Source organism: Coenobita brevimanus, chromosome 103 (assembly GCF_032717465.1).
Source record: "Coenobita brevimanus isolate Jiangsu-jjx chromosome 103, ASM3271746v2, whole genome shotgun sequence".
Taxonomy (NCBI): Eukaryota; Metazoa; Arthropoda; class Malacostraca; order Decapoda; family Coenobitidae; genus Coenobita; species Coenobita brevimanus.
This window is the reverse complement of record NC_137056.1, coordinates 37,615,987-37,643,470: the sequence shown is the minus strand read 5'-3', so window position 1 is coordinate 37,643,470 and position 27,484 is coordinate 37,615,987. Positions and strand designations below refer to the sequence as shown.

The 27,484-nt window shown below is 41.3% G+C and overlaps 1 protein-coding gene and 1 pseudogene across 1 annotated transcript in view; both read left to right on the top strand.

Annotated features, from left to right (window-relative positions):
- Positions 1-26,431, top strand: part of Rab40 (RAS oncogene family member Rab40) — a 63,575-nt gene extending 37,144 nt beyond the window's left edge. Inside the window, exons 3-5 of the mRNA XM_080284936.1 lie at positions 11,085-11,307; positions 11,552-11,694; positions 24,763-26,431. Of these exons, the coding sequence (XP_080141062.1) occupies positions 11,085-11,307; positions 11,552-11,694; positions 24,763-24,861 (465 nt within the window). The 3' untranslated portion in view covers positions 24,862-26,431. The remainder of the gene's footprint in view (positions 1-11,084; positions 11,308-11,551; positions 11,695-24,762) is intronic.
- LOC145415782 (5S ribosomal RNA) lies at positions 14,135-14,251 on the top strand (annotated as a pseudogene).
- Positions 26,432-27,484: the final 1,053 nt, after the last annotated feature.

The following is a 27,484-nucleotide window of genomic DNA, read 5'->3' as shown; positions in this document are numbered from 1 at the left end:
AATAGTTTCTGTGTTCTGAACAGAATCATCTAACAGTGTCTAGAATATAATTTCAAGGTGTTTCTGTTGTATGGGAAAGTTTATCTGTTTGGTTTCACGAGGTGCCATGTTAGTGAAAACCACACATTCTTCTGGAGAAAGTTTTGAGCCAACTCTTCACCTCGATTGTTGTTTTTCCCACTCCACAGAGTGAGGAAGGCAAGGTCTTTTTCCAGGCAGATGATGGTGATGATGACAGCACAGCAGCTATCATAGAAAACTTTTTAAAGCAATCTATGGTATTGGTATAAAATTCTTTTTAGTACAGTGATCCCATGGTTATAGTGTACTTTGTTGTCATGATTTTCATTATAACTACGAGATGAAAATTTCCACTGCTGCTGTTACAACTTATTTTGTAGTTCAAAAACATCTGTCGCAAACCTGAGCTGGGCCAAACTCAAGACTCATAAACATTTATGCATTCATGCATGCCTCACACGCATTAGCCTGGCGCATCAGCCCCGTGATATCATCAGACAATTGAGCTGTTTTTATTGGGCTGGGACCTTTTAGCCATGAGAGCTCACTTTTCATTGGGTCACACCATCACATCAGGAGTAGAAGGTGAGTTTCTCGAAGTGTTCCTCACACCCCAAAGCCACAAAGCAGTAATCAAGGTCAGATGCATGCTATTATTTTCAGTTATACAAATCGTAATGCTCATTTTTGTGCTTAAGAAACACATAACATGTTACTCTTAATATAGATAATTTACTCAAATAATTTTAAAAGCACAGGAGTCTTATACAAATTATGTTGGTTTGACCAGGTTTTGTTTGCAGTAAAGCTGACAGTCAAAGTCTGAGACTTCCTTACATTATTCTAGGCAGCAGAATACATTACAGAATCACTTCTCTTTTCCCTGGTTGTTTTTTTATGTTATTTTAATAATTTTTGTTGTAAAAATTGTTTTCTTTGTTTTTTTATCAATGTTCATTCCAATTTACTTGTGTTTATTTATCAAGCATAATGGCAGAGTTCCTAAAACCTACTGAAATTTATTATTACTAGCCTAAACTTAAGTATTCATACCCAAGCCTCACCCAGCTTAAATTGTCTAACCTAACAAAACAGTATAACCTAACTCAGACAAACATAACCTAACCTGACTTAACCAAATCTAACCTGACCTAACCATTGGTAACTTAACCAAACACACCAAAATGGAAATCCGAATGAATCACCATATAATCTTCAAGGAGAGATAGGACCACCTCTCAAATATTACAAAACATTTTCCCTTACTTTTATATTGGTTCAGTGACTTGGTAATAGTGTTTAGAAATCCATTTTTGAGTTTTCAGAAGACCCATCAATAAACAAGGAAAATACAGTAATATAAGGGATAGGTTAGGTTAGGTTGCTGTAGGTTTGGTTGAGTTATGAAAATTTGGGTCAGGTTTGGATACATTAGCACTGATAAGGGTAATTTTGTTCCAAAAAATGGCATCCTGGATGAAGTCCATCCATCTCCAGTGCACCACAAGAAGGCATCTGTCTATCTTGGACACTGCTGGGGAGTGTAAACATCATTTATGACGATTGTGGCAGTCACTTGCTGCCAGAAAAATAATAAGACATATATGGAAAACAAACTTCAGGATTAAGAAGTAAACTGGTAAGGTCTCTCTTGTGCTTAAACTAAACCATATACAGTACTGTATTTACCTCAACGAGTCTGCAGTTAGGGCCAAGGCAAGTGGTGGGTCGTGGGTAGGAGTAAATGTACCCGGGAAAAGATTAGTCTCCCCTATTTTGTCCTTTTTCATTACTTTCTATTAACCTAACCATATCTGTGTGTGTTGTGTGTATGTTTTATTTAGAAGGTCTGGAATTTCTGTGAAAGTAAAAATTTGGCTTTGAGCTTGGGGTCCCTGGGACCAGTTAGGATAAATCTCATAGGTTCTCTGGATTAGTTATCACACGAATTTGTTATCATGTACATGTAAAGTACCAGATATGGGCAATAACCAAGAGATCACTTTATTTGTGTTTGCTGTAAGCCTAGGTTTCATAGGGTCTCCTCATGTGGAATGGGGCTGCAGTTTTGCTTTGTTTCTTTTGTGTCTTTTGATAAACTGAGGGATTCTGTGGATTTAATGATATTCTGTCAGATCGACTGGCTCAACTGCCACACATCACATCCTGTGGACACCCTTTCTTAATAACTGGGCTGCCGTTGCTTCTGCAACAAACACAGTAGGTTTGTAGGAAAGACCAAGCCTGTTGATTTTCAAGATTCTAGGTTCCCCCTCCCATCCATCTTCTGGATGCTCATTCTCGGCAGCTACAGTAGAAACTCCTAAATAGCGGATTCATAATACATGGCAACATCTTGCAACAGTTTGCAGTATCAATAACTCGAAAAAATTACACGAAATTGACGAGTGCAGCCTAAAAAGTGATTCTTTTCCGATCCCTCGTGTAATACTTGCCACCATTACCCCAGGACCACGTGTCTAGCCAGGCGTAAACCACTTGTAGTCAAGCGTGGTAATTACTAAAGCAATCATATTCAAGCTTGGCACTTACTATAAACCAGTCACAGTGCATCCCTTCCACACCAGGCAAGAAAGATGTGCGTGCTTAACGCCCTGGCGCTTGACTCAGTGCATTGTCTCCTCTCAGTAGTTAGCATATGGTTCTGGTGTGGTTTACAAGAGGATTTTTTCTTCCCCATGCTTCCTCTGCCCACCCAGTGTTACCATGGTTGATCGTAACCCTCCAAATCCAACAACTTCTTCGAGGAAGTGGAAGAATAAGAAGCCACCGTTAATTTACTTCCAAAAGTTAGTTGTAATAAGAAGGATTGGTGGCAGGGAGAAGAAAGCCAAAGTTGCCCATCATTATGGACTCAATGAGGTAATTCTTTACCAAACCAGCATGGTGATTCCGCCAGTATTTTAACAAACTCACAATTTTAACCAATTTTGGTACACATGCAACACAGTTAGTTAAATATTGAATTTTGACTGCAGGAAGTGAGTGGAAAAAACAAAACATACTTATTTTGGGATATTTAACCCCTTAACCGCGGGGCGTCACTTTCGTGACGCTCGGCCACAATGGATCATACCGCGGGGCGTCACTTTTGTGATTCTGTGTTATTTTGAATTATCCCGGGCTCTCAAGTGGTGGCTTGTATCATCTATCAGTACTGCCAATGTCCAACACTAGTCAGCACTCCAAATCTCATCTGTACTCCCATCCATTGTTGACATTTTAGCGATTTTACCCCCTTCGTGACTCCCCTCCCTACCTGCCCTCCATTACCCTGTCCTCTCACCTCCCACGCCGCGCTGCTCTACGCAAATTTCCCCCGGATTTTTCCACAGATTTCATCCATTGAAATAAGACCTATGCCCTATACTTATACAAAGTAATATATACCAAAAAAAAATAAGGTAAGTGATAATGTTATACACCAGGAATTGGCTAATTATCACCTGACAACCTCATGTGCATTCATTCGCTACATTACCACGGTAATTTCCCCTTTGAATTATGCCTTGTAATCGATGTCTGTAATAAAAATATATATCAGAAAGGAAGGGAGAAGCCTAAGTGACATTTACATTCACCTGGAACTACCTATTTCTTTATGTATTGCCGAGATTTTCTACCTATAAAAAATTAGCATGTAAGTTAGCAGCAGTCAGCCTCAGTGTCATTGTCAACCCTTGCCTTCTCAGATAAGCCACAGCATTTAGTTCCTTGTCCTCCGCTGTAGTGAAACCATGTCGCACTCGCGCCTCGCCATTTCTGCCGCTTCTGCGCCCATTGCAAAGGGCCTCGTGACCTCTACCCCCAAGAAAAGTAGTGAGGGAAGCAGAAAAGGACTTAGTGACTCTGCAGTGGCACGTGAACTAGCAGAATTGTCCATGGTGATGATGGACAGTGATTTTGACGATTCAGGTGAATCGTGTGATGAGCCGGGTGAGGTAATCGTGCCAGAAACTGCTAGTATGAGTGCTTCAGTGTCGGAAGTAGTCTCTAGCTCCAAGGGAAAGGAGCCATTAGTGCAGCAAGGCAAGGAATTTGGGAAGGGAGTGAAAAGGCGGCGTGTTAGCCCCAGAACAATGCCCCCGCGTGACCCAGCCTGCCATGAGTCCCGAGTTCATTCACCTCCCCGTTCCCCAAGCCCCACTTCACTCATTTCTTCCTCATCGTCGGCTGAGTTATCTCCGGAGTCTTCGTCGTCAGAGTCACCACCAGCATCAACAAGGCAGGCCGTAGTGGAAGAGGTAAATCCAGGACTTTGAAAAGTAGAGTTGGTAGTAGGGTAAGGGCTGCTAGTGCTGTACGGGAACCCAGGGTCAGTGCGAGTGACCTTGAACCAGATAAAGCTGCCTCACAGCCACCCACCACCACCACCACCGCCATCCGCCCTACACCGCCATGACAGGGAATCCTGGACGCCTTCGCGTGGACGGAAGGGTCCGATTTTGTGCCTGAACATTTAGTGTTTGATGAGAGCTCCTCAGGAGTTCAGCCTGCCTTCACTGTTGACAATAATGCTGAGTGTGTGGACTACCTTTTGGCCTTCCTAGGTGACGAAGTCATGCAGTACATATGTAATGAGACCAACAGGTATGAATCACAATGTGCTGCAAGTGGTACAGGTGCAGCCAAGATGCAACAGTGGTCCATGCTGGGAGTGCAGGAGCTGTATGTGTTCTTTGCCCTCATGCTTCTCATGCCACACTCCAAGAAGCATGAGTTGGAAGAATACTGGTCCATGGACCCCTTACTACCCTCACCCACCTTCAATACGTACATGGCCAGAGATCGCTTCCAGAACATCATGGGAAACCTGCACTTTGCCGACAATGATGTACCTTCCCAAACTGACCCACTCTGGAAGATCCAGGAGATTCTGAGCAGAATGAAGGATAAGTTTATGTCATTCTTCCACCCCTTCCAGAAGGTTGTCATTGACGAATCCTTGGTTTTGTTCAGAGGATGTCTTCGGTTTGTTCAATACATTCCAAGCAAACGCCATCGCTTTGGAATTAAGTTCTTTGTACTGTGCGACTGTAAGACGGGGTACATCCTTGACTTCGTCATTTATTCAGCCAGCACTATCGATCTGGATAAAACATACCCCCTTGGCTTCTCAGGCTGTGTAGTGAAAGTGCTCCTTGAAAAGTATTTTGGTGGGAATCATGTGCTGTATACAGACAACTACTATACAGCACCGAAACTTGCCAAATACCTTTCTGAGCACGGCATTGGCTCCTGCGGCACTGTCAAAAGTAATCATGCCCACTTCCCCAAATTCACAGAGGCAGGAACCTTGCAGCGAGAAGACGTGCACCTACGCAAGTCTGAGAAGATGCTGGCAATACGGTGGCATGACAAGAGGGTCATGCACATGCTCACCACCGTACATAAGGGGGAGATGACAGACAGTGGGAAGGTCGACCGTAGGACAGGCGAACCTGTGATGAAACCTGATGCTGTGTTGGACTACAATATCAACATGCGGCTGGTGGACAAGTCCGACATGATGATTGGTGAGATCGACTGCCTCAGGAAGAATACTAGGTGGTACAGGAAAGTTTTTCTGCATCTCATAGATATGACGATGCTGAACGCCTTCATCCTGTACAAGATGAAGGTCAAGCCACCCAAGTCCTTCTCCCTGAGGTTGTTCGCCAGGACTTGTGTCCAGCAGCTGCTGGAAAGATATGGTAGGGTGACAGCAGCAACTCCAAGGCGCCATCCAGTAACACTTCCCGACCGACTTGAGCAGAGGGCGTATATGGATCAGCACAGACTGGAGCTAATGCCTGCCACAGGGAAAAGGAAGGCTGCGATTCGCAGGTGTCAGGTGTGTGCACATACCACCCGCCGCACACCTGAGCACAAACGCACCTCTTGGCAGTGCGCTGAGTGCCAGGTTCCCCTCTGTGTTACCTGCTTCTTTGATTACCACAGCCAGAAGCAGTTCTAACAGTGCAAGTGTGAAAGGAGAATAATGTGGAAATAATGTGTAAATAGCAAGTGAAAGCAATGGATGTTCAGTACATATGATTGAACAGTGTATTATAGTTTTATCTTACTGAAAGGGACAGTGAATAACATAGTGTAAGTAAAATAGAAGGGTAAATATTGAAAATAGAATAGAAAATGTAAATAGTAATGTAAGTGATTAGTAATATAAGAATATGAGTACAAATAATTTATGTTATAACAGTGAAAGTGAATCCGTGGCTCTCTACGTATTTTACTGAATGAAAAATTGAATGACTTCAGTGACAATAAACTAATACTACTGAAGGAAACTTATGGAGAAAGACTCCAGATATATATAAGTGTGATATAATAATAGAAATATAAAGTGTGAGAGGTTTTATGAATAATAAATGACAGAGTACCAAGAGCGAACTAGCGCAAGTGCGACGATCAGACGCGCTTGTAATTTCCATTGCTTTCACAGTGTTTTTTTTTTTTTGAGTATGGATCCCAAACTACTTGAAAATCATAGAGTAGTGTTTATAGTGTTAATATCTGGCTGTGGTAATCATATTACGGGTTGTCGGGAAGTGTAAAGTGGAGACTTCGTTACCCAACTTCAGAGGTCTCCACAAGTCCTACGGTAACCGACGAAGGCTCAACAAACATTCCAGGAGAAAGCTGAAGGTATATGCCATAAGCATATTTAATTTTAATATTCTAGGACTGATAACTGATTTTTGGCAAATATTTTTTGAGAGTCTGTCGGAGCCCGAATAACCCCGCGGGACACGCAAAACATTGGTAAACATGCCCGCGGTGTAGGGGTTAAGGAAGTGGGCAGGTCGCTCATGGCTTGTTTACCTATGATCTCTCCAACTGGCTGCGTTGTTTACCAACCACCTCTCTGACAGAACACGTCAGCATATCACACATTCTCAATCCCCATTTATGGCTTTCAGAGGCAAATTTACGGAAATGCGCAGTAGCTGTGGTAATGCAGGATAAGAAGTAACCAGTGAAAGAATATTTTATTTCAATAGAAAATATGGAAATGCCACACCTGTTTGGTAAAGAATTAATCTCAATTTTTAATAGAAAATGTGGAAAGGCCATGCCCATTTGGTAAAAAAATTATAGTAATCTCAAATGAGTCGACAACTCCTACGATGACACGGAGTCAGCTGAGGATGACGACGACACCACTTCTTCTGTCTCCACACTGGTTCCTGAAGGAGGTTGATGATGAGGAAGCTGCACAGAGTTGGCAGCATGATTCAGCTGCACACTCGCCTTGTGCTGAGAGGCCATAGTCTGCCTCAAGCCTGGGAACCCCTCCCCCCTCCCCCCTCCCCCATCCATTCAGGCAATATTGTCAGTCAGAGTCAGGTATGAATCTTACAGTATTGTTCATTCCCATAAAATATGTTTTACCAATTTCTTTTCTGGAGTGTTGGTGTTTGCTGGTGACCAGTTTGTTGTAGGTTTGGGGATAAGAGGAGCAACTTTTTTGAGATGGCAGACCCATAAATAATTTTCCCCATAAGATTAGTTGGCGTGTGCTGTCTCATAAAGCCACGATTAAGGAGATTCCACTGTAGAGCATGTTTTGTTTTGCAGTGCAGCACACATAATAGGCATCTTGTAAAGTGAAACCTACTCCTTTAATATGTTCTGGATCTCCTCTGCCCACCCCTCACTTGCCCTTCTCCTCCCCTCACATGTTGCATAACAGTTTGTGGGTGCTGGTGCTGTAGGTATCTGGGCCACTTTCTGTTTTGCAGTTTTATTCACAGTAGGCCTGTGGTCAAGGCATTGCATACTTACTTTTGTTGTTATTGTTGTTGTTGGCCAATAAAACTCGCAGGAGTTACGAAATAGTGATTTCTTAGTTATCGTGCATTATTGGTACCGCGCGTAGTGTGTGATAATGAAAGCACAGAACCTATGTGATTTTTCCTAATTGGTACCAGGCAGCCCACTCGTAATCCCAGATTTTCCCTCCTACAAGATTGTAGACCCACTAAATGCATAACTTATTGTTAAGTAAGTATCAAAAACACACATTGGCATGGTTAGGCTGATAGAAAATGTGGAAAAGGGCACAGTAAGGAAGAAACACATACCATATAGAGATCTAAGATGGGCTATAGGTAAGGGATTCTGAGGCTAGGGGGTTGAGAGTTAATTGTCTCAACCACCTAGGATTAACTCCTTGAGTTGGGCCTCATCTTTGAATCCCTGAAAGCCATCAGAAACTACAGATTGTGCACTGTTGTTGTTGTTGGCCGAGACCAGCTCACGTGTATGATAAAGTTTTTATCCAAAAAATGCACGATAACAACATAAGCGCAGATTTTCACCTAGCAGTGATAATGAAAACTCCTATAACCAAGGGATCACTGTAGTGTAGTTACATTATGTAATTTTTCAGTCTGATTAGTACTAGTGTTTGATTCACACAATTTGATGAAAGATCATGGGCATAGAATAGGGAGGAGTTGTCATTTGTGTCCTACACAACACTTAGCATGTTAGAAAGGCTGCAGTTGTGAGACAATAGCTATCTTTCAGATTTCTCGTATCTAGTTTTTGTGATACTGTATAGATAGAGTTTAACATCATTTTAGTTTTATTCCCTCAAAACTCTTCAGACATGTAGCTCTTGAGGTTTTTAAAATTCTTTTTGTTATACTAGTTTTATGACACAGCAGGTCCCCAGCAAGCAAACAAAATTCATATTCAAGGTTGTTTTTGTCACATTTGTTCCGTATGCAACTCAGAATTGTTGTCTTTATTATATTATTACCATTTCATAGATTTAGAACATATAATCCCTGGCAGATCAGTGAGATCTGTTTTGAAGATTAAGTTGAATTTGTATAATAGAATGTATAACCCATGTATGTAGTGTTCAGATATATAGAAAACACAAAACACCTACCATTTATTCTAATGAAGTCTTGCATGCTTGAATGGGCATTACGGAAGGACAAACAACAGTGGATGGCATGCACTTTCTTAAATCATCATAGGTAGTGCAAGTATTCGTAACAGTGAGCCATTATGAGTAGCTCAGGTTTTACAATTGATAGGTCCATTTGAATCAGCAACATATCAAAAGTTTGTTAGCTGTGGACTTGCAGTATCACAATATATATGTGTATTACCAATGGTACTGGTAGTTGGTGGTGGTGGCCATCATCCACTCACTTGAAGTAGTGCTGCCTCTCCTTTAGCATTCTATATCTGTGTCTGCCTCTCCTCCTGCTTCTGTCTTTCCTTCCTGTCAGCTTTTAAATTCTTCTTTCCACTTCAGTTGCCTCTGCACTGAGTGACAAGAGTAATGGTTTCCCTCTAACCCAGGAATCCATTTACAGCACTGGATGGTAACCATGTAACTAGATCATGGGATGAAGTGGAGCTTACTATGGGGATCCCATTAATTGGGTGGAGATGCAGATGCAGCATCCACCCCAGGAACCAAACCACCCCACATTTTTCCATGCCTTATAGTGGCAAGTTGTGGTAGGTGGGGGCACTCACCATCCACTCACTCGATGTAGTGCTGCTCTCGGGTGTCAGCCCTTTCCTCTCCTCCATCCTTCTTTCCTTCCATCCTCTTCTGTCTTTCTTTCGTTCATTCTTTCCTCCTCCTCCTGCTTGTGGGTGACTTTACACTGAGTGACAAGCCAAATGAATTTCTGTACACCGGGAAACCATTTACTACGCTGGGTGGTAACCATATAGCCAAATTTTGGCACCTGGTGGTTTAGTGGGTAATAATTGCACTCCAGTCGGATTGAGCCGGTGAAGGTTTATATCCAAGGGGTGGTTGGGGTTTATTGCTCATGTAATGCCACTTAGGGATGAGTGAGGCTGGTCACTCTCATCTTAAATGTCAGGACCAACTTGCCTAGCTCCGGGCTGCTACGCTTCTCGTGGGGCAATGTAGGATTGGATGATGAATGAATGAATGAATGATATAGCAGCAAGGTGCCGTCAACTGCAAGGGAACTTTGGTTCACAGCACAAAATGGCCCTGCAGTGGCTAATAGGTCTGCTTAGCAAGACAGACTGGCGTTAAACAATACCCAGCAACAACCCCATGCTTTGAATGCCTAGCAAGCCTTCTTCCAGAGTGCCTCCAAGAACAGAACACAAGAATGACCAAGATCAGAACATAAAAATGGAAAATCATTGTTGTTGCAGAAGACTTAGGAGACTGCTGTACAGTACTACTGTATAATTACGACGCACGACTCTGAGGTCGTGATTATCCTACCCTGGCAACCTAGCTGTCAACAGTGCGTCCAATTTCATATGTTATTATACACAAATTGTATTATTGTACATGAATAGATAATGCATATTATTATACATGAATATATTATACACAAATCACAGGCGTGTCATATTTTACACGAAATCTGGTGCACTGTTGATGGGTATGTTGCTTGGGCACGATAATGACAACCTCAGACTCGCACGCCGTGACTATAGTAATCATCATTCATTTAAAATGATGCTCAGATCAAAATTATTGGTACCTTAAAGTTGCAGTATAATATCAGACCTTGGCCTTAAACATCTCATTCATATGTTCAAATGAAAATGTAGATGATTAGTTATTCTTTGGTTCTTACTGGGTTTCAGTGTCATCTATGTCTGTTATATAGTAGGTATATATTCCACCATATTTTTCAGGGCAGGAATATGTCTTATGCCAGTGGTCTGTTAACTTACACAATCCTGTACTCATGACATTTACAGGTGTTGCACATCATTAACAAACTTTATTCCCTTCCATACAGTGATGCTGTTTTTAAATTGTGTTGCTGATATAACTCAGCAGTTTTTTTTCGTGTAGGAGAGACTTAGCAATATGAAGAGGTTAATGGAGATGATACTGAAGCCCCAGTCTGTAAAAGATCTCCCAAAAGTTGAGCATACTATATGGGGTAGAAAGAATAAATGTTCTCACCATAGTGAAAGAATCATATAACTGGAATTGTATTTTGTGTGCTGTTACAGTCCAGGATAAATATAAATGTTGAATGTATTTAACCTGTTTCAACTTCCAGCATGCACCAGGAGTGCCCAAGGTGCTAATAGGAAACAGGCTTCATCTAGCATTCAAGAGGCAAGTTAGCCAAAGCCAAGCTGAGCAGTATGCTGCAAAGAACCATGTTAATCTTTTTGAAGTGAGTCCTCTGTGTGATTTCAACATTGTGGAGAGCTTCACTGAACTTTCAAGACTAGCACTCAGACGTAATGGCATGGAGCGGCTCTGGAGAGCTAATAAAGGTACATAGCTCTCACACTGCAGTAATGGAGGGAAGGAGAGAGACTAAACATTAAAACAGGGTAGGGGGTAGAACTTAATCAGGGTTGATGCACATTAATGCACGTGATCTTAAATAAAAGTATCAAGGTATGTTAGCACCTCCTCCCTCCCCCTCTCCACTCTTGTAGTTGTAGTTGATTATTAGAATAAAATGATATGTGAATGAATGTTTGATATGAAGTGTAACAAAACTTGTGTCTGCAGTGTTAAGCCTCCAGGAACTGTGCAGCAGGGCTATTGTTGCCACTACCACAGTGTATGGTATTGAGCACCTCCCACTACCACAACCCATCAAGTCACATCTGAAGAGCTACACCATTCACAACCATACCACTCGACTTAGACAGGTTAGTAATCAGAGAATACTGTAGTATTTATAGCTGTCTTTAGACAGGTAAGATGGGATATGGTATTTGATTACTGAAGAAACTCTGTCTGTCTGTCTGTCCCTTGCCAGATGTTCTCAGTCCTTTAAGGGGTGGGCACAAACAAATCGTCTCCATGTTGCCCTGTCCCCCACCGTTTCACAGCCTTCCTGCCAGCTCACACCCCCCTCTCTCACATATTTCTCCACTCCATCCCTCCATCTCATCCTTGGCCTCCCCCTCCCCCCTGCTACCTCACTCACCCTCGCTCTCCATCCTCTCCACATGGCCAAACCACCTCAGTGTATTGCTCCTAATGTTTTCTATCACATCCACATTCACACCACAATGCTTCATCACGTCCTCATTTGTCAGTCTGTCTTTCCATGTAACTCCACATGCTCTGCTCAGATAACTCATTTCCACTGCTCTCATTCTTGACTTGTGTCCATCCAATAAGGTCCAGGCATCACTTTTTTGTGTCAGAGCTGGTATCACAATACTATCATGCAGCGACTTTTTTACTTCCATGCTCATTCCCTATTTCTTATCACAGCTTTCAGAGAACTAGCAACCATTCTTCCTTGTTGCACTCATTCAAACACTTCATCCTCCAAACTTCTGTCCTTACTTATCACACTACCCAAGTGCAGTGCCCTCGCACAGTGAACGAGTTTATGGGCAGCAGGTGAGCTCGTTCACTTTGAATTCATTCACAGCGAACAACATATGGGAAAAATAGAAAATGGGTGGCGCCTTTCCCTCAGAGTCCACTTTTTGAGCCATAGAGACATACTAAAGGGCACATTTGTACAGATAACAAACACATGGTTATTTACCTTAAGTGGAGCAGATGGCAGTCCTGATTGGCTTGAATACATGTGGTTCCAAGGCAGGGAGATACACTTAGGATGACCCCACCACATCACCCTCCACTCCCCCATTCCCGTCACCAGTGTTGCCAAGTAGAAATCTTGAAAAGTGCCAAGCTCAACTTTAAAATGCACTTAACTATAGGTGAACAGTTCAGATTTTCATGTTAAATTGGACTTCAAAACATGTTAGATATAGAAGAAAATCTGATAATTATTTGCACTAAATTATTATGAAAAGCACTAGCTCTAGCATCAAAAGTGCCAAATTGGCATCTCTGCCCATCACCAGTCCCATCCTCATCAATTGACTGAACCACTTCCCCATGTGCCTCTATCTCTTTCACCTCTTCCATAAAACCTTCGAAGTCCAAAAATGACATCACTGATGTCACATCATCATCGTCTTCTCCAAGAAGTGTAGCAGAAGATGTAGGGGCAACTGGCTCCTGTTGTTCTTGAGTTCGGTAGTATCGTGTGATGAGTGTTTGCTTTCTTCTGTTGACTTCTGTATTTTGCCTTTCAGTGTATTAATGAAAAGTGGTTTCTGCTGCACTGAGCACTTCATGTGTCCTAAGGTGATCTGCTGGGGATGGGTGGGAGCATTCAACATGGAGAAAGCAGTTATGGCCTACTTTTTCCCCCGATTTCATTCACTGGGGGTTCAACTCGTTTATTATGGTTTCGTAGACCTGATTACCCCTCCCTCGTTCACTAGGCGATTCGTTTACTGTGAATACGTTCACTGTATGAGGGTACCATACTTAATTGCACTCATATTTTCCATTTCCTTATCATTGAACCTGACTGTACATTCAGTGACGTCATTTCTCTTAAAGGCCAAAATTTTTCTCTACGTTCATCTTTAGATTCTGTTTCTTACACACACTCCCAAACTCATGCAGTAAGCCTTGCAGTTCCGCATTGTCTTCACTGTAATAATACAGTATCATCTATCATCTGCAAGCAATAGATCTGGAAGTTTCCAAACTCTGCCCTCGCTCATTAGGACCTCTCCAGCAGTCACTGCCCTACCTTGGACCTCTTTTATAATCCCATCCATATACAGTTTAAACAGCTATAGAGACACGACACATCCCTGTTTCAGTCCAACATTTGGAAAGTAAAATTAACTCAGTTCACTGTCCACACACACTGCAGCCTTAGCACCCTCATACATACTCTTCATGGCATTCAGTAACTTCCCATTTACCCCATACTGTATATTCTTAATATTTTCCACAATCCTTTTCTATCCACTCTGTCTTATGCTTTCTTCAAATCCATGAAGCCAGCATACAACCTCTTTCCCTTCTGTAAAAACTTTTTCACTAAAGATTTTAAGATGAATTTCTGATCTGCACAGTCTCTTCCCTTCCTAAAACCTCCCTGTTCTTCTCCAACTATCTCCTCTGTTATATCCCTAACTCAGTCAGTAGGTATCCTACCATACACTTTTCTTATTTTACTAAGAAGACAAATGCCCTTATAATTACCACACACTTCTTTTCCTCCTTTTCCTTTGTACAGGGGAATAATTATACCTGACATCCAATCCATACCACGTTGAGTACACCGCTTCCCGTTCGATCAGCGAAGTTAAGCAACGTTGGGTCTGGTTAGTACTTGGATGGGTGACCGCCTGGGAACACCAGATGCTGTTGGCATAACGTTCTCCCTACATGTCGAGTGGGGTTGGTGGAGGATTAGTGCCCCTCCCTGTAAAACAATTAACTCTAAGCCGTTGGCCACCCCGTTTGGGATACATGGTGTCTGGCAATGAATGAATGAAAAAACATCCAATCCTCCAGGACTCTACCTCCCTCCCAGGCTGATCTGTACATCTTGCATACCCATTCTACCACTATCTCTACCCCGTGCTTCATCATTTCACCACACACTCCATCAGTTCCTGGGGCCTTCCCCATTTTGACATTCTTCATTGCTTCCACTACTTCCATCCTATTGATCTCTTCCTTTCTTCATATCTCTTTCTCCTAGTGATTTCCCAACCACTTGTGCTTGCATTACTTTCTTTCTGTTTGTGTAATAGTTCCTTAAAGTGTTCTCTTCATTTGCTAACTTCTTTTCCCTTCTCCATTATCAATCCACCATTTTTATCTTTCACTCCCCTACTAACTTTTTTATTACCCTGTCTAACTGTCTTTACCTTCTTCCAGAACATTTTCTTACATGCCTTCCACCATATGCTCAGATTCCTTCGAAATTCCTCATCCACTCTCTCCTTATTCTCGTACTAATCTTTTCACCTGTCTCGTCCTTTCTACATATAACTTTTCCGTCTCTAACATCCTCCATGCTTCTGCTTGCTATTCATTCTCTATGTGCTTTCTTTTATGCCACAGCTTGTCTCTCCTCTTCATTCCACCATGCTGTTCTTTGCAGCCTCTTATGTCTTCTCTTCACCCCACACGCCACCTCACATGCTGCACAGATTTCTTCTGGGAATATCTTGCACACCTCCCACCTCCCCCATCTGCTCCAAAGCATGTTTGCCCAATCGCTTCTCCACTTTTCTCCTATATTCTGCCTTGTTTATCATCTTGCAACCTTTCTACCCTCATCATATGGACTACGGCCTGCTGTCTGTCTGTCCTTCTCTTCCTCCATTGCACTTGAACCTCGACTTTCACCACCACCAAGTGGTGGTCCAAAAGTCCTTTCCCCCAGCCTCTGTATGTTTTTGCATCCATTACATAGTTTCTCAGTCTGTCATCCACACACATACAATCAATCATTGCCTTCCATTGATTTCTGTTCACCTCCCACATATACCTTTGGATCATTTTGTACCCAAAGACGGTATTGGCTATCACCAGCCAACAAACAACTCCCTCTCTGCAGAAATGTCCACTAGAGCAATGCCATTCTCATCCACTTCTGCAGGCACACCCTACTCACCAATTACTCCATCCACCTTCACATTCCCTGCTTTTTCATTTATATCTCCAATCAAAAAAACTCATTCCTGTCAGACTTTTCCATGCATGCTTCCACATTTGTCCAGAACTCTTCTTTCACTCTATTTGCACGATCTTATGTTGGCATATACACACATAGAATCGCCCACATTTATAAACCTACTTTCAGTCTTACCCACACAATCTGTGAATCAACTGATCCATACTCTCTTATCTTCATCCATCTCTTGCACACAACAATACATATACAGTACCCTCTTTACCCTTTCATTCTCACCTACTCCCACGCTCCCACGCATATACCCTATCCATACACCCACTCTTTCTTACTCACACCTCTCCATTTAGTCTTACTTAATCCTCAGATGTCCACTTTTGCACCCTCAAGCATGAAATAAAAGGTTTATTTTACAGCATGGAAAATGCACTTCTTCCTTAAAATAAAGTGCCTTGAGAAATCCCCATGCATTTTCGAAGATGAAGGTGATGAGTTATGGGAGATGCTAGTGTAGAACCTATTCCGAGCAGCCTGCTGTTATGCAGATGGTTACCTCATCTCTTTCTTTTCATATGTATTTTCTATTATATGAAACTTATTTTACTGATACTATTTATATGTTGTGAAATTAGGAAGCACTTGAGTATTTATTCAGTGGATTTTAGAAAAATGTTGAAGACTCAACCACATAACCTGTGCAATATATATTTGTTTACTGTGGTACCGGTTGCTGGTTGTGCAGCAGTGGTGTTGTCCACTGAAGTCAGCAGAGAGTTCTTGAAGTCCCCAATTTACATTTGATTAAACTTGAAGCTGTTACTGTCATCTGTTCGTTTACTTCTCTGTTCATTTTTCCAGATGTAAGCATTAAATATCTTAAGGTGCTGATATACCAGTATGCATATATTTTCTTATCGTTGTACTAGTGGTACCCAAAATATCCTGCTTCTTGTCATCTTCATACTAACAGAATAGGACCTGTGATGAATTTAGACAAATTCACAGTGGTGGGTGGACTGACTGGTAGCAGGCATCTTTTCATGTAGAAGTGTGGGCCTTTGTTACAGGCTTTCATTTCTATTGACTATTATTTTACTTTAGAATAAAGATGATAATTACCTGCAACAAAGGCCCACATTTCTACATGAAAAGATGCCTGCTGCCAGTCAGTCCAACCACCACCACAAGGAAGGAGTTGCTTTGTTGATGAATGAGGTGTGACAGAGTGGAATGAGAGATTACAAATGGTCAACTTGAGATGAATGTCTGTCAAGTTCAAGTTTGAGGAGGTGAAAGTGGCAGTGATTGTAACGTATGCACCATGTGATGACAGGAATGAGAGAAAGAGGTTTTGGGATGAGCTGAATGAAGCAATGGGGAAAAATGCTTAGGAGCCATAAAATGATCGTAATGGACAGTATGAATGGAAGAGTAAGCATTGGTCCTGAGGATGACATAATGAGTTGTAATGGAGTACCAGGAGAAAATGATAATGGGAATCGACTGGAGGATATGTGTCAGGAAAGGAGGTTGTGCGATTGTAACTTCTATTTCAAACAAAAAGATGCACATAAATATGCATGGTATAGAGGCAACGGGGATTGTGTTGAAAGTAGCCTGATTGATTACATGCTCGTGGAGAGGTTGATGCTGGGAACGGTTGCTGATACGAGGTCCGTGAGAGGACAGTGTGGAGGTCCATCAGATCACATGATTGTGTTATGCAAAATCAAGCTGAGAGGAGCGAGGTGAACCAGGAGAGAGAGGAGCAGTCAGGGAGAAAGACTAGAAGCTGAGGATCAATGAAATGACAGATGAATACAGAACCAAAGTAGGGGAGGAGTTAGAATCAGTGAATTGGAATGAAATGGATCTGGACAGGCTGTGGAATGCGTATAGGGATTGCATAGTTAGGAATGCTAAAAGCAGTGTGTGGTGTGGCAAGAGTGACAACAAAGAAGAAAAGTATGGCATGGTGGGATGAAGAGGTTAAGAGAGCAGTGGTGGAAAAGAGGAAGAAATGGTTAGAGTGGTTACAGAACAGGGGTTCAGTTGAAATAAGAACTGAATATATTGAGAGCAACAAGCATGTAAAGAGACTAGTGAAGAGGAAAAAGAAGGAAGTAAATAATGGTCTAGGAAGAAAAATGAATGCAAATTACTCTGAAGTTATTCTGGAAAGAGGTGCGGGAATGTAGAAGTGAATCGGAAAGAAATGTGAGAATGTGAAGGATGTAAATGGTAGATTATTAAACAATGGGGATGAAGTAAGGACCAGATGGGAAGAATATTTTGAAAGCCTGATGAATGGGAATAGAGAGCACAGAGCGGCTGTAAACATGATTGGTTTTGGGAGTGTGCAGAGAAGGAATGCAGTGCCAGGAAAAGTGCTCTCACACGTGTGAAGAACACTGTGAAGTGGCTGAGAAAGGGAAAGCAGCTGGGGTTGATGAGGTGTATGCAGAGATGATTAAGTGTAATGGAGAGACCGGAGTGAAGTGCTTGTTGGAGATATGTAAGAAGGCATGGATGAGTGAAACTGTGCCAGGAGAGTGGAAAAAGGCTGTGATTGTGCCCCTGTACAAAAATAAAGGTGAGCAAAGTGAGTACAAGAATTATTGTGTCATAAGTTTATTGACTGTTTTAGGGAAGTTATATGGAAGAATTATTATAGAGAAGTTAAGAGAGATATCAGAAGTCCTAGTGAGTGATGAACAGGGTGGCTTTAGGAATGGCAGAGAATGTGTGGATCAAATATTTGCAGTGAGACAGATAGTGGAGAAGACTTGTGAGTAGGACTGTAAGGTGTTTATGGCATGTACGGATCTTGAAAAAGTATACTGTACGACAAAATACTGTATATATATATATATATATATATATATATATATATATATATATATATATATATATATATATGAATGGATCTCGAATTTGGCTCTCTCTTGTATTTTGTTTTTCTCTTGGATGGAACTCTTATTGCGGGCTCGTGGCCTTTGATTCCTTCTTCCTTGCATAAAAAAATATATACAGTGTATATATATATATATATATATATATATATTCATGGGGCAATGTAGGATTGGATGATGGATGGATGGATGGATATATATATATATATATATATATATATATATATATATATATATTCATGGGGCTATGTAGGATTGGATGATGGATGGCTGGGGGGATGTATATATATATATATATATATATATATATATATATATATATATATATATATTCATGGGGCAATGTAGGATTGGATGATGGATAGATGGATATATATATATATATATATATATATATATATATATATATATATATATATGAGGTGATGAGAGAATTAAAAACACAAGTAATGGAGAGAGGGATGATGTTGGTGATGGATGGAATATCCCAAATTTGTTGTATGCTGATGATGCAGTGCGACTTGCAAATACTGGACAAGGACTTGGTAGACTAGTGCAGAGTTTTGCTGATGTCTGTGAGCGTTGTGACCTGAGAGTAAATGTAGAAAAGAGTAAAGTGATGGTAACTGAGAGAGAAGGTGTCTCCCAGTGTGATGTTACAGTGAATGGAGAGAGGCTGGAATTGTTGAGAGAGTTCAAATACCTTGGTACAGTGATAGAAAAAGGGAGGAAAATGTGCAAAAGAAGTGGAAAGTCGAGTGACACAAGGAAGGAAAGTAGGAGGTGCAATGAAGGCCTTGATAAGAAACAGAGGCTTGAGTGTTCCAGCTGCATGAGGCTTACGTAAAAGAGTGTTAGTTCCAACTTAACATATGGATGTGAGACTATGGTGAGGCATGAAAATGAAAAGAGTAAGAGCAGTGGAAATGGGACTGCCGAGGAATGCATGTGGAGTACAGAGAGTGGATAGGATACAAAAATACTGTGATTCATGAAAGATGTGGAATGAGGAAGTCTGTGGACACCAGAATCGAAGAGAATGTACTAAGATGGCATGATCATGTGGAGAGAATGGATAACAATAGAGTGGTGAAAAGGGTACATCTGAGCAAATTTGAAGGAGGGAGGAGGTGAGGTAGGCTGAGAAGGTGGAAGGTGGTGAGGCTAGGGGACTGACAAGAGATCGAGCTGGCTGGATGAATGCTGTGAGAAGTGCATGATCAGGTATTTGGCCCTGCCTTTTAATGTGGCAGCATTCAAATTGACTCCATTGGATACGTATATGTGAAGCTGCAGAATGTAATGAAAGGTTTTGGCATATGAGATAGAGCCAGGATTCTAGGGGCTTGAATGATGAGTGAATGGAAGTGTGACCCATTGGATTGGGCAAACTTGGGCTGTCTGGACATTGCTGCTCCTTACCCTGCCTTAGGGTGGGAAAGGAGGCCTGGATGATTGATGGTGATGAATGTATGTTTGTACAAAAATGATGATATGAGCTCCCCCCCCTCCCCCCATGTGTGTGTCCGACTTAGGGCAAAGACTTCGGTGCCTATCCTCAGGGCATAGCCCCGAGGCCCAGTAGTCCTCTTACATCTCCACATGTCACCACTTCGGTGCTAATGCCCACTGTCCATATTGAATACCTGCTAGGACTGTCTCATACAGTACTAGTGTATTGATATCAGGGGGGGTGTTTTTACCACATGTTGGCGGGTCTTCTGGTAGACCAGTAAAGTCTCCTTTTTTGTTCTGAAATTCAGATCCATGAACTGTTCCCTGCCTCAGCAGGGATTTGAACCAATGTCCGTTAGGACTGCAGGCCACCTCTCTACTGATTGAGCCAGTGCCATAAAAAAAAGAAAAAGAAAAAGAAAAAGTGCATCTTCCACAATGCAATGTCTTCCACACTGCATAATATGGTATTGTAAGTTATATGCAGACATTCGCCGGCTCAGACGTACAGAAATGACAATGATTAGGTGGATGTGCAGTGCGTCCCTGCGTCCAAGGCCTGGAGGGGTTGGGTTTACAATGGAAGAGTTGAGAGGTAGGATGGGACTGGAGTGTATTGGTGTTGTGATGAGGAGAGGTAGATTGAGGTGGTTTGGACATGTGGAGAGGATGGGGGATGATAATTGGGTGAGGAAGGTGAGAAGTGTTAATATTGGGGGTGGGGTTATGAGGGGTAGACTGAGAAAGACATGGAACGAGGTCATTAAATGTGACCTTAGGGTTGGGGGACTGAACAGGGAGGCTGCAATGGATCGTGCAGCATGGAGAGCCGCCATTAGGTGACCAAGGCCAACACATGCAAGCATGTTGGAGCCTTTAAAAACGAAACGAAACGATGCAGGAACCAGGATTCTAGGGGCTTCAGTAATGTGTGAATGAATGTCTGGTCCATTTCACATGCATGCAGTTGAAAGTTTGTCCTCATCTGTGTTTTTTACTTTCTTTTTAATCCTACATCACCTAATCCTTAACTGAGAAAAAGGGTCAGGGTCAGTGATTTAGCCAGAGGGATGGCTGTGGTGGTTCTGGCCCCCTGAAATATATCGGCAATTTCAGATTTCTGGGTGAATACCCCTGGACCCCTCAAACAGTTCCCCTTGAACCACCCCATAATTAAACTAGGCCACTCCCCATCCCCCCCCCCTTTTTTTTTTCAAATTATTGTTGTGCATTTGAACAGGATGATGATAATGTCCAAGCAGTACTGTAATAAGTATTTCTGCTAACAGCGTCTGTAATGTAGATTATTTACATGTAGTTAAAGTACAGATGTATGAATTATTGTAGTAAATATTGCATGGAGTCAGGAGGAAGTTTTTCATGTGAGTTGTGTTTTTATACATGTGTATGTAAGTACCCTATTGTACTTCAGTTTTTGAAAGATTACTTGTTGTGGTAAACTAACCAAATGTAAAAATAGCTTTTGAAAAGATAAGTTGGTGGGGGTGCTCACCATCCACTCAGTGTAGTGTTGCACTTGGGTGCCTACCATTTCCTCTCTTCCTTCCTTCATTCCATCCTTCCTCTTCTGTCTTTCCTTCCTTCATTCTTTCCTCTTCCTTCTTTCTACGGGTGACTCTACAGTGAGTGACAAGCCAAATGGTTTCCTGTACACCAGGAAACCATTTACAACACTGGGTGGTAACCATATAACCCAATTATGGCGCCTGGTGGTTTAGTGGGTAATTAAGGCTCTCCAATCAGATGGAGCATGTGCAGAAGGGGTGGTTTGGGTTTACTGCTAATGTAATGCCACACAGGAATGAGTGAAGCTGATCATTCTCATCTTAAATGTAAGGACCAACTTTCCTAACCCCGGGCTCCTATGCTCCTCAAGGGGCATCACTGGATTAGTTAATGAATGAATGAATGAAAAGATAAGTTTGTGACATCAGTACAAGTGCACACCAGTTTATGAATTTTTAAATAATTACTGTATGGCAATTAAGACTCCATTATCACTGACATATTCACTGTGGCTGTCGTTAAAACCAACACTCAGACTTCATATGCCTGATTGGAAAGTACCACACACAGCCCTCTGGCAGCTGAGTTGTTTATTAGCTATTTAACCTGCATCAAATTATCAAGGACCTACCACTGTTATACAAGCAAGTGATAAATTTATTTAATTTTTTAATTTATTTATATATTTTTATTTTTTGCAGCTGAGTAGCCTCATAAGGAAACTAACACTTAGACTCCCAACATTGTCAATTTGAGGCCAGTTGGAGAAGCAGCTGACTTTTTTTTTTTTTTTTTATAATTTGTCTACATGTACTAATTAGATATGATAATGGTAATATATGGGAAGATAATCCATGATGTAAGGATGATTGTGAGATTTTAGAACTTGTCTGTTTGAAGCTAGTCACTCCTTTCTGTCAGTGAATGGTGGAATTCTGTCTTTAGGGCCACCTCTGTGACTTTGGTGATTACTTGGTAATTTACTACTGTATTACTGTATTAGTATTATTTCCTCAAGCACCATGATTTCACAGCAGTAGAAAAAGAAAATCCACATCATCAGACCAAACTCTGCATGTAAACAGATTTCACCTGTACTAAAGTGGTCTGCACAATATTTATGGATAGCCTATTGTTATGGTACACAGACATGAAGAGCAGTAATGATTAATAGAGAATATGGAAAATATTTGTAGTCATCACTTTAATCTTAAATGTCAGGATCAGCTTGCCTAGCCCAGGGCTCCTATGCTCCTCATGGTGCAACACAGGATTTGATGATGGATGAATGGATGAATAATCCATCCATCATCCAATCCTATGTCGACCCCATGAGGAGCTTAGGAGCCTGGGGTTAGGCAAGTTGGTCCTGACATTTACGATGAGAGTGACCAGCCTCACTCATCCCTGAGTGGCATTACATGAGCAGTAAACCCCAACCACCCATTGGATATAAACCTTCACTGGCTTAATCCGATTGGAGCGCCTTAATTACTCATTAAAACCACCAGGTGCCATAATTTGGTTAAATGGTTACCACAACGTAGCAAATGGTTTCCTTGTGTACAAGAAACCATTTGGCTTGTCTCTCAGTGTAGAGTCACCCATAGGCAGAAGGAAGGGGAAAGAATGAAGGAAAGACAGGCAGAAGAGGGAGTGTAAAGTCACCCATAGGCAGAAGGAAGAGGAAAGACAGAACAGAAAGGAAAGAAGAGAGGAAAGGGGAGATACCCAAAGCAGCACCTCCTTGAGTGAGTGGATGGTGAGTGCCCTTACTTACCACAACAATGTATTTAAAATGTGCTCGCATCTCTTGGACGACCACCTACAAGTCAAATCAGTGTTCTGAACACTACTAACTGGTAAGTGGAATGTGAACAATCAATACTGTATTTCCTATCATCTTTCATAGTGGACATGACATTAAGTTCGTTAGTATTAGATAACTCTCTGCCATTAATAAGAATGGAAAGAACATGGTGTTTAAAACACAATTTCACTGTTCTGGAAATGAAAGTTAGAAATCTTTGCAGTACGTGTATATTGAAAGGTATAAATCATGTAAGAAAAATCTGATTCCGATGAGGTACTTATTGTCATTGAATATTTCCACACCAGTTCAGATGTCAGTATTAATCTGCCTTTGCATGCTGATTTACACTGTTAATTGTGGGGCCCATTTTGTTGTGTATTCTATTGGTAACCCTGTGTGTATATTCTATCGTTCCTGCCCACCCTGTTTTTTATACTGGGATCATACTGGTTATGGTAGGTGGGGTTGCTCACCATCCACTATTCAGTGTAGTGCTGCTCTCAGGTGTCAGCCCTTTTCTCTCCTCCATCCTTCTTTCCTTCCGTCCTCTACTGCCCTTGTTTCCTTTATTCTTTCCTTGGCCTTCTGCCCATGGGTGACATTACACTCCCTCTTCTGTCTTTCTTTCCTTTATTCTTTCCTCTTCTTTCTGCCTGTGGGTGACTCTACACTGAGTGACAAGTCAGATGGTTTCCTGTACACCAGAAAATCATTTACTACGCTGGGTGGTAACCATAAAACCAAATTTTGGCACCTGGTGGTTTAGTGGGTAATTATGGCACTCCAATCGGATTGAGCCATTGAAGTTATATATCCAAGGGGTGGTTGGGGTTTATTGCTCATGTAATGCAATTGAGGGATGAGTGAGGCTGGTCACTCTCATCTTAAATGTCAGTACCAACTTCCCTAGCCCCGGGTTCCTACACTCTTCTGTGGGGTGACATAGGATTGGATGATGGATGGATGGATGGATCTTACTGGTAGGTGGGAACACTCACTATCCACTCACTATGTAGTACTGTACTGCCTTCAGGTGATTTTACGGCACACTGAGTGACATGACAAGCCATATGGTTTCCCATAACCCCAAAATTCATTTTTACTACATTGGTTGGTAACCGTATAGCGAGTAAATGGATGCATGGTTGTGTTGTGATTTAATGTGCTCCTTTGGGATGTTGCCCATAACGGATTAAATCTTTATAAGGTCAGAGTTTTTTGCTCACATAATGTTGCACAGGGGTGAGTGACTTGTCTTTTCCTTCATTGTCTGAACTGAGTAGCCTAGCCCCAGGGCCCTATGCAACTAATTGGGCAGAACATGGTTGGAAGATGGATGAATGTGGTTCAGATGATCTTGGTGATAGTGATGATTGTTGATCTTGGTGATAGTGATGATTGAGGAAATAAGTTTAGTGTTCTTTGTAACCCCTACCATTCAGTTTGCATATGTTAGGATTGTAATTTGATGTACAGAATTTATCTTTCTTTTTTTTCTTTTTCTTTTTTTTTCCCTTTCTTTTTACCACAGGGTCTACCAGTGACAGATAAACACAAGAAAAAGCACCTCATGATCCCGGGTGACACCACCACCTCCTGTGTCAGTACGTCCACCTGCACCATATGCTAGTCAGCCCTGCCCTGTCATGTCCTACACCCGTCATCCAGCCACACTTTACCTAGTCCTGCCATTTCTCATCAACCCATCTCATGTTCAGCCCCATCACATCGCCATCCCAAATTGTCATCTGTATACTCAGTGTAACTTTAATTAAGGCATCATCCTCAATCATTTTTGTATATACATGTACATATAACAATAGTTATACTGTATAAATATAACTTTTTCTTTCAGTTCTCTAACTGCTTTTTGTATGTCAACTTGTTTTAATTTACAAAACAAAAGTGATTACAAGTTATGATATGCTTATTTATCGTATGTCATGACAACATTCAGGATGAAATTCAGCAAGGACTTGCAAGTTTGGACCATAGTGCAGTAGTTTGATTACTAGTACTGTTAGCAGGAAAAACTTTATTGTTGGAAGTAAATTTTCATAAGAAACACATCTTTCACACTAAGCCAGATTTATTGTGAAGAAATTGGCTTAGCCAACTACATTCAGTTTGCATATATCTGGTAGGTAAGTACTGTATTGGTGCAGCTGTTAAATCATGTAGCCCATATTTTTTTTCAGTCATTACTGCAATACCCTGTCACAGAGCTGTGATCACAGCTAGAATGGTATTTTTATGAGAAGGACTTTTGATTTACTTGATGGTGTTGGTCCATAGAAACATAAGTACTCTGATGTCAGTGTATTGTTATATGTTACAAAAAAAAAAGCCTCATTTTAATGAGGCTTACAAGTCATAAAAGGTAATTAATTTATTTTAAAGATTTCACTATTTCATTGAGGGTAATGGTGGTAAAGCTAATAGACTATCATTTTGCCATTAAAACTGATCCCTTGAAGGGGGTTTGAGGTATTAGAGTAGAATGTAGAAAGAAAAATATGTATTTAATTTACATCAGCATACACACACCAATAAAATGCATCTGTTAGTTGTAGGTGAACAAAGAGTTCACATACTATGTTTGCTATATGCCCAGATAGTTTCCTTTACAAATAACATGACTCATCATGTGTTTGTTTTCATAGCCTCAAGTTGGGTAAAGGCTCAACAACCATGGTAGATTTATGCACATTAAAACAAAAGTTGATACCTTCATATGTAATTTTTAGGTTTGGGAGTATCATGGGGAATGGCTGTGTTCTTATTCTCTGATTTTTTTGAGACGAGATGCTTTATTTCTGTAGACTTGCACCTTTAGTGAAGCCCCCTATTAGGGCCCTGTAGCTCCTGTAGACTTGTGATTTTAGTGAAGCCTCATATTAGGACCTTTAAGCTTCTGCCTTTGTCTGACACCTTTGTACTTGTTTATTGACAGGTTACTTGTTACCCAGCAATTATTGGTAGTTAAGCTCTTAATATGAGAAAGATATAAGAATATTACATAGACTTGCAGGCTAATTTGTTGCCCCCATTTTAGCCTAAATAATTATATGAATGAATCAGAATTTACAGTTTACCTTTAGTGTTATAATTATTTCCTTTTGTTGTTTTCTTATAGTATTTGTTTTACTGTTACCAAAAGATAGCTGTCAGACCTGCTAAGTCACTGTTGTTTCCACACTATTTTCTACAACCTTTAAATCAAGGGAAGTTATAAGTACTGTACTGTTGTAAATTTTAACTGATATACAGCACTGCATCAGTATTTTGAACAGTTTTGAAAAACTGCTACTCCATCCACTGCACTACCTGGCAGCACATCCACACACACCAAGGAACATCAAAATAACACTCATCACACAATATCATACACAGATACTGTCATCTCTCCCCTTTCAGCCTCTCAAACCAGCTTCCAGACGCATATCCATGCTCAGATCACTCGCCGCCACATTCAGTCACTCAAAGACAACACACAGCTGCATGCACGGCCTCCTAATATCCACCCTTCTGAATCCTACCTCCCACGTGAGGACAGGATCCACCTGGCCAGACCGAGATGTTGGCATCATCCAGCCCTCTTAAGTTATCAGAAGAGACTGGATGACTCAGTAGCTGATGCCTGTCCAGAATGGAACACAGCACCCCATGCTATTAAGAATTATTATGGAAGATTGCATTGCACACAGTTGCTTGTACCAACAACACAACATACACCCCTTGAGAGCTCTGTGAGAAAGCCTGGTCTCAGCAATGGCCTTCCTTAGAGTCTGGGGGCTGTTTGGCCAGAATGCCAAGGGAACAGCAACTACTTCTACTGCTAGTCTCATTTGTATTAATGGGTCAGTGCCATGCAGAGTAGCACCTACTGTACAGTTACATGTTTTAATATTTAATACTGTATTCCAAAAACATATTTGTTTTCCTAAGTTACATTTCTGTTTTGCATACAGTATATATCTATACAGTCAGGGTTGGTGATTTTTTTTATTTTTTCTGAAAAATCAAAAAATGAAGTCTGATTTTTTTTTATTTATTCCATTTATTTGATTTTTCTGTATTATATAGCTAATATTTCAAAAGCAGCATACTGAATACTGTTAACTTCATGTCCTGTCTATCCACTGATGGTTCTGGTTGAAAGCCACTTCCCAGAATCCAGATACATACCTGTTCAAGTCCTGTCTGTACACGACTGGTTAAGGCTGAGTTGCCAGTAGTAATCAAGACAGCAT